The sequence below is a fragment of the Centruroides vittatus genome, unplaced genomic scaffold (genome assembly GCF_030686945.1).
Source record: "Centruroides vittatus isolate TY-2023 unplaced genomic scaffold, ASM3068694v2 contig_502, whole genome shotgun sequence".
NCBI lineage: Eukaryota > Metazoa > Arthropoda > Arachnida > Scorpiones > Buthidae > Centruroides > Centruroides vittatus.
This window is the reverse complement of record NW_027122289.1, coordinates 940,098-947,192: the sequence shown is the minus strand read 5'-3', so window position 1 is coordinate 947,192 and position 7,095 is coordinate 940,098. Positions and strand designations below refer to the sequence as shown.

Sequence of the window (7,095 nt, the reverse complement as noted above, 5' to 3'; positions counted from 1 at the left end):
TTTTAACATAATGGTTATTTTACGGAGGACACAGACCTGTTGTGTTATAGCTTAAGGCCATAACAAATCCAAGTTTAGTTTTATATAGCAGGATCGTGGCTACAGCATTTGACGCCAAGGGCAAACTTAAACAAGGAGCTTTTCGTCAGTTTGTTATACATTTAAAAATAATATATGTTTTTAAAAATCATGCAATATTTGCTCGATTCGATTATTCGTGGTTAGGCAGTGGTGCGTTACCTTAGGCTAAGGCAAAAAGCCCAATTGCCTACGGTCCCACAAACTAGAGCCCCAAACCAATCTTTTATAAGAAAATATTCCTCCCAAAGACGAACTTCTGAAATCGACACTGTACAGGGATTCCCCAATTCAAATTTGTATGGGCCCCACGAAACTATAACGGGGCATGGCACATGATAATATAATTTTTTTTCGTATGTGACAGTTTTCTATGAATTTATTAGTTCGCCCGTGTTACAAGTTTAGAATTTTGGTGCCCCATCTCTTCGGCACCCTGGGCACTTGCCTCCTCTGCCCTGCCCCTCCACTGCTCTGTTATGTTGATGTGTATAACAAAATTCCTGTATTACATGTAAAACACTGCAAAGTTTTCATGCATTTTTAGTTATTAAGGATATATTGTATTAAATTAGACGGATAAATGAGAATCGAGATTTTACTTTATGTATGTATACACAAAACACAGGGTAAGGAAAGATTGAGTAAATCTTTTTAGGGTCAGCTATACATAAACTGTGTATTCACTTATACAGGCAGATAGATAGGGAAGTATGACTTATTTTTATGGCTTCTAAAGTTTTGTTAGGCCTTCTTAAACGGGAGGCCACATAGAAGGAAGCATATATAATTTTTAATTCAAAATGACGTGACTTCCGGTCTATTCTGGAAGGTCTTGTACAGTTAGTCGGGATCTCCGACTCTAGGCTTTCCATACCTAATCAAGATTTTAGTGGTGTCTTCCCCTGTAAATCATACTTCTCCCGATAACAATCGAGTCATGCTAGTCATCTATACAGGGTGGGCCAACGAAAACGAAACGGCAGAATACTTGAAAATTGCAGACCTATACATCCTCACTGCCTGTTTGTCTGTCCTTTGTTAATCTCGAGAACATATGAAAAGCTTAAGGTCGGAGGCCCCGATTAAGTATACAGTCAAACCTGTTTTTATGCGGGGGATAGGGACCGCATTAAAAAAAACGCATAAAAAAAATCTTACGAAACTTCACGAATGGCTGTAAATAATAGTTTTCGCGACACAATTAAAAAATATTTTTTTATGCGGTCAACAGGGACAGCATAAAAAAAGTCTCACATAGAAAATAACTCAAAACCGTACGAAATAGAATTTATTGACAACAGATGTCAGCACTTGACTGCATCGTCTGGTCTATCGTCTGTTTTACATATTTTTGTCCAGGTGGTGTTTTGTTGACTTAAAAAGTAAATTATTTCATTTTTCGCATATTCATGCAATAATATTACTATAATAAGTGCATTTATGCTATAATAAGTTTATTTAGCTATAATAAGTCAACGTAAGACATGACGAATCGCACGAGACTAGTCGCCAACTATACCGCACAAATTAAAAATTCGCATTAAAAAAATCGCACAAATAAAAATCGCACATAAAAAGAGCGCATAAAAACAGGTTTGACTGTATACAAACTTCCGGTAGACACAGGAAATCGCGTGATTTTTTGTAAACAAAGACACTTCGAATCTTGCACGTGTATTAAAAGCATGTCATTTGCATTTTCATTTTTTAACTTTCTCAGCTAACAGCGGGAAAGTACGGCATTCAGTTAAAAAATCACCCCCAAGATGTTTACATTTTTTGGACTCAGAGCACCTTAAAATGTCGAGAATGTTAGTGTGTGTATGGGAGGATACGATTTTGTTCAACCTTTTCGAAGCTTAATAACTTCCGTGCTTTTAGTCGAAAATTTCTGAAATTTTGCAAGGAGGTTTGTATGTTAGAAGGATTGATGTTGTTAAATTTTGACGGTCAAAGGTCGACGGGGTGGGAAGATAAAGAGAGTCGTGTGTCGTATCTCGAGTAAGGTCGGACTTAATGACGATTGGTTGTCATGATGACGGTGGTTACCGTGACAACCAATTGTTGAAAAACTTCATTTATCCAGGTCAGCACACTAGTCATAAGTCGTTACCATGACAACCACACTACACAAGTTTTTTTTTAATGTCTGCATACAAATAGACCTATATTATTAAAATATAGTAAACAGCCTTCGAGATACGACACACGATCACCCTTTATCTCCCCACCTCGTCGGCGTTAAACTACCAAAATTTAATAGCGTCAACGCCCCTAATAAACAAACCTCCCTGCAAAATTTCTACGCTTTTTTTCGAAAATTTCTGGAGTTATTAAGCTTCAAAGAGGGTAAACAAAATCATTCTTCCCACACAAAAACATGCATACATACAAAAAAAGACCCACAAATTTTTTGGTATTTCTCGATGTTTCAAGGTCCTCTCGGTCCAAAAATGTAAAAAAAACTTTTTAACAGCGTAGTTGACTAGAAATATACAGGTATAAAGTTACATAACATTTGTTTTAGTACTTCCCACCTATCACATATCGCAGAAGTCCGTACAATCTGCACAACTTTAATTTTTTAGGCCACAGTTTGGCTTAGATATGTTTCTGTCTAAGCCCGTGGTTCTCAATTTAGGGCGGGAAAAATTGATTTTTAAAGGGGCAATTCGAGAATGAATTTTAAAGCCCGCTAATTGTTCTTATATCTTATTATTAGTACTTCGGCACTTCAACTGTCGTTTCGTTCTTTTATTTTTCTCTTCCATAAATACAATGCTCTTTGGAAGCTGGTTTAAACCAATTTAATGGTTTTTTAGGCTTCCTCCACGTAAATAGGAGTTCACTTTTTGAATAATAAGAATTATATGCCACTGGGGTAACATCAGGAATTTAAAGGTGCTTAGATGGGGCACGGCCAATGAAAGGTTGGGAACCATTGATCTAGGCTTAAAATATGTCTAAAATCTAGTTTAGAGATAGACAAATATGTTTATTTGTTTGTCCTCTTTGGAAATTAAGAAAGAAATATCTAGTAAGGATCTGTTAGAAGTTGGGTTGAAAGTCGCGCCTCTATTGGCCATAATTAGAACTGATATGAATTGTTTGTAAAACACAATAGTTAACATTTATTTATTTTGTGTTTTTATTGGATATCCCTGCTAATTAGAGTATAATTTCATAATCATTTGTGTTTTGAATTAAATTTAACACGAGATCGGATGGATGCGGGGCTATAATGCTCAAGAATTGTTACGAAGCTCCAATTGTTTCCAATGAACAGTTAAAAATCTGTTTTTTACGTCTACGCTAGAATCCGTTTGTTACGATAATCTGTAAATGTATAATTACTTAGGGGCTATCTCTCCAGATAAACTCAAATTTCTATAACTAAACACGTGTATGCTGTGTTTGTCGCGTATGCTCTCTCCCTCTCCACTTACCATGTGTTAACGTACGTTTATATGTGCATTTCTTTTAAACACATAGATCATATTATGTGTTTTATAAGTGACTGTAAATTAATAATAATTTATATTATGAATATAAATTAATATAAAGACTGTCAATCATCCTTTTGTTTCCTACATCTAGAATCTTTTACGTTGAACTCGATTAAGTAATTTAAATTTCTTCAAAATATATTAACATATTGATTTAAAAAATTAACTTTAATATCACATTATTCAAATTTTACATGTTTTATGCTTGAAACAAGTTATAAAACTTACAAAATTAAAATAAAATCTTCGTAGTAATTTATATGGTAATATTTTCCATTATTTCTTTGAAGACGTCGGTACAAACTTCTCTACCCTGTCTAACATTTCGCTATTCACCAATTTAAGCCCAACGCATGCCCCCAAATCAACCATGTTACCAGCAACCTTTTTCATACCCTGTTTAACATTATTTTTATATTATTAAATTATCTATATTTATACCAAATTATTGGTGAACATATGAAAAAAGCGCTTACCTCATTAATAGGTAATTCGGGAATCTAGAATATTTAAAAAATATATTTATATTTAGCTATATTTAAATCATGCAGGGAATCCTCGTTAATTCGAATTCTGTTAGTTCGTATTTTCCTTCTGTTATGTGTTTTTATTCAATTGTAATGTGCCCAGGCTTTTGTGTAGTGCGTGAAGTATGACACCTGTAGAGGAGAGAACGACGGGTACAATAAGCACCCTATCTATCCTCCACAGACAGGCCTTATTTCCTGGGCGAGTTCTGTGTACTTGCTGACTTATTCAGTGCATGTGTTCTGCACATTGTAAGTGTTTGGAATAGATATGTCTATAATGTATGTGATTTTATTGTTTGTCAATGAGTGTGATGTCTGGTCTGTTGTGGTAAATTGTTTTATCTGTGATTATGGCTCTCATTATTATTATTAATTATTAATTAACGAAAATAGCGTTCTGTTCTGTATAAGTAGCCATATTCCGTTTATTTAATAAATTACATTAGTTACGTGTCATTTGGCATATTGTACAGAAATATGTAAATCTCGGATAATTCGAATTCTTGTGATTATTTCGTCCCTCGAATTTTGAACTAACGAGGATTTCCGGTTTATAATTAGATATATTACAGAATGATTCTCGAGCGTCTAACAAAAATTTAGAAGCATAAAAGGTCATAACTGCATCCCTATCTGTCTAAGTGAATACGCAGTTTATGTGGACTCTAAGGGAAATGAGTAAATCATTCACTATATTTCGTGTATGCTCTACAGATCCGTTCAGGTCCCAAACGTATCATTGGGATCTTGAATCGAGCCTGTAATTCTCAGCTGTGGGCTGAAAAGGACCGCATAAACTCGACATGCACTCCGATATAAGCGATATTAGAATATTGTTGGTGGTGTATTATAGATAAAATTAAAGAATATGGTGAATATGTAAAAAATGGTCAAGTAACCAGATATTTATATACTGCATCAATACAGAAAAAGGCAAGATAGATTTATTAGTTCATAAGTTATATCATGCTTTATTCAGTGATATTTTGCAGGAAATTGCATAACTTTATATCTATTTTATAAAAGTTTAATTTAAACAGTTTATTTTACTTGTTAAACTATTGGTTATAAAATACTAAAAATAATTAATTTAAATAATAGTCATAAGGTATAAGAACAATTTAATCAATACCTGTGACTTATTTAAGATATTAGAGTATAATACATTATTAAACTATAATTGTAATGTATAAAAACTTTCTCAAACTTTCGAGAATCAGACTGTAGGACTATACTTATTATTTCTATTAATATTTGATTAAGCTACTTACCGGAAAGAAACACGTGGAAGATGCCAACTGTAAAATTGTTTATTTTTAAAACATATATACGAAATAAAAAAAAATTATATTATTACATACTTCAACAGCAGATTCAGTCATCTGTTTAATTCCATTCATGAAACATGATTCGTCTTCTTCCCCTCCTTCCTCATCGCCTCCTTCTTCCCCTCCTCCCTCCTCCTCGCCTTCTTCTTCCCCTCCTTCTTCGCCTCCTTCCTTCTCCTCGCCTCCTTCTCCATTTTCACTTTCGCTACCTTCTTCACATTCTATAATTATATTCTGCTTTTGTGTATCAATAGAATCATAACGATTACCTATAATAAACATACAAACACTACCTGTTAGACCCGCATAGCATAACATTACAAGTAATAACACGAAGAAGAATTTCATTTCAGTGGGCTACGAATGATTATAAACACTCAAAATTACTGTATAAATTGGCACTAAATATGATATTTAGTTTAGATTTATCCTCCTATCTATATAAAGTCGTAACACTACAGGTGACTGTTTAATACGGTACGATATTATACAGTACTTTTATAAACTAACGGAAATCGTTGTTTAAATAAATTATGACGTATTTCAATTGACACAAGGTTTGTTGTTGTTTCTGAATATTATAATACAACTAATTCTAAGCATCAATTACAAAAGATTAAATTAATCCGGACGTTTCATTTACTATATGCTAATTGTTGAATTGGTATTGTTACGAAATTATAGAAGAGGGAATAAAGCAAATGGAGGCTAGCAAAAGAAAAAGTACTTTTCGGGATGCGTTGAACACGATAACACCCGAAAAACTAGCAGAAAATCCAAAAAACTTGAAAGTACTTCTGGAATCCATATTGAAAACCATCGAATTATACAATAAACCAATCGATGAAGACTTGAATAGAGTGGTGTATAGATACAGCTTAGGTGGGACACTTCCAACACTGTACAAACCTGTGTATAATAGAAAAAGTGTCCAAAATTCCAACACGTTGAACGTTGCAGAGAATAAATCGAAAAAGGTAACTGATAAAACGAAATTTTGCCGCTCACTGTACAAATGCTTTCGCAAGATTCAATGTAAAGATCAAGGTAAAATGCTACCAAAACTTAAAATTTCATCGTAAAATATAGAATATTTACAAATCTGTAACTTTTTTATAAGATAAAAGTCTCCATTCTTCAAAGGATTCGAACGTTCAAGAAGCCAACTTCATTAGACTACAACAATTGGCAGACAATGTTGAGAATACCGCGATGGTGTTCAACAAAAGAATAGATCACATTGAAAAAGAATTAATTTCAATAACAAAATGCATTACAGATGTATGAAAACTTATCATATTTTGAATGTTTTAAACTCAGTTTTGGTTTCAAAATTTAAAGATAATACTATAAATTGTGAGGTAACAGTTTATAGTATTTTACATAACGAACAGCTCTATCCAAATTTACATTTAAAAAAAAACACCTCTTGAAGTTTAAAAATTTGCTTAAGATTTAAAATTGTATGTAAAATAAATAATATAAAACTTAAAATACAAATTCCATTCATGTTTACATTCTTATTGATCAGCCATGTAATGTTGCAAAAGCAGATCATACTTCCGCTGCTGATCTCGTGAGACAAAGTTATTAGGAAAAGGATGAAATTATTCATGGTCATATCTTTTTGTCATGACTATAGTGGAATTC

General features: G+C 33.2%; 1 protein-coding gene across 1 annotated transcript; it reads right to left on the bottom strand.

The window, feature by feature from the left end:
- Positions 1-3,736: 3,736 nt before the first annotated feature.
- LOC136978265 (uncharacterized) lies at positions 3,737-6,020 on the bottom strand. Its single transcript, XM_067273950.1, has 5 exons — positions 5,739-6,020; positions 5,479-5,666; positions 5,389-5,415; positions 4,064-4,087; positions 3,737-3,983 (listed from the first exon to the last, which is right to left on the bottom strand). The coding sequence occupies exons 1-5, from the start codon at positions 5,791-5,793 to the stop codon at positions 3,864-3,866; spliced, it is 414 nt and encodes a 137-aa protein (XP_067130051.1). The 5' UTR covers positions 5,794-6,020; the 3' UTR covers positions 3,737-3,863.
- Positions 6,021-7,095: the final 1,075 nt, after the last annotated feature.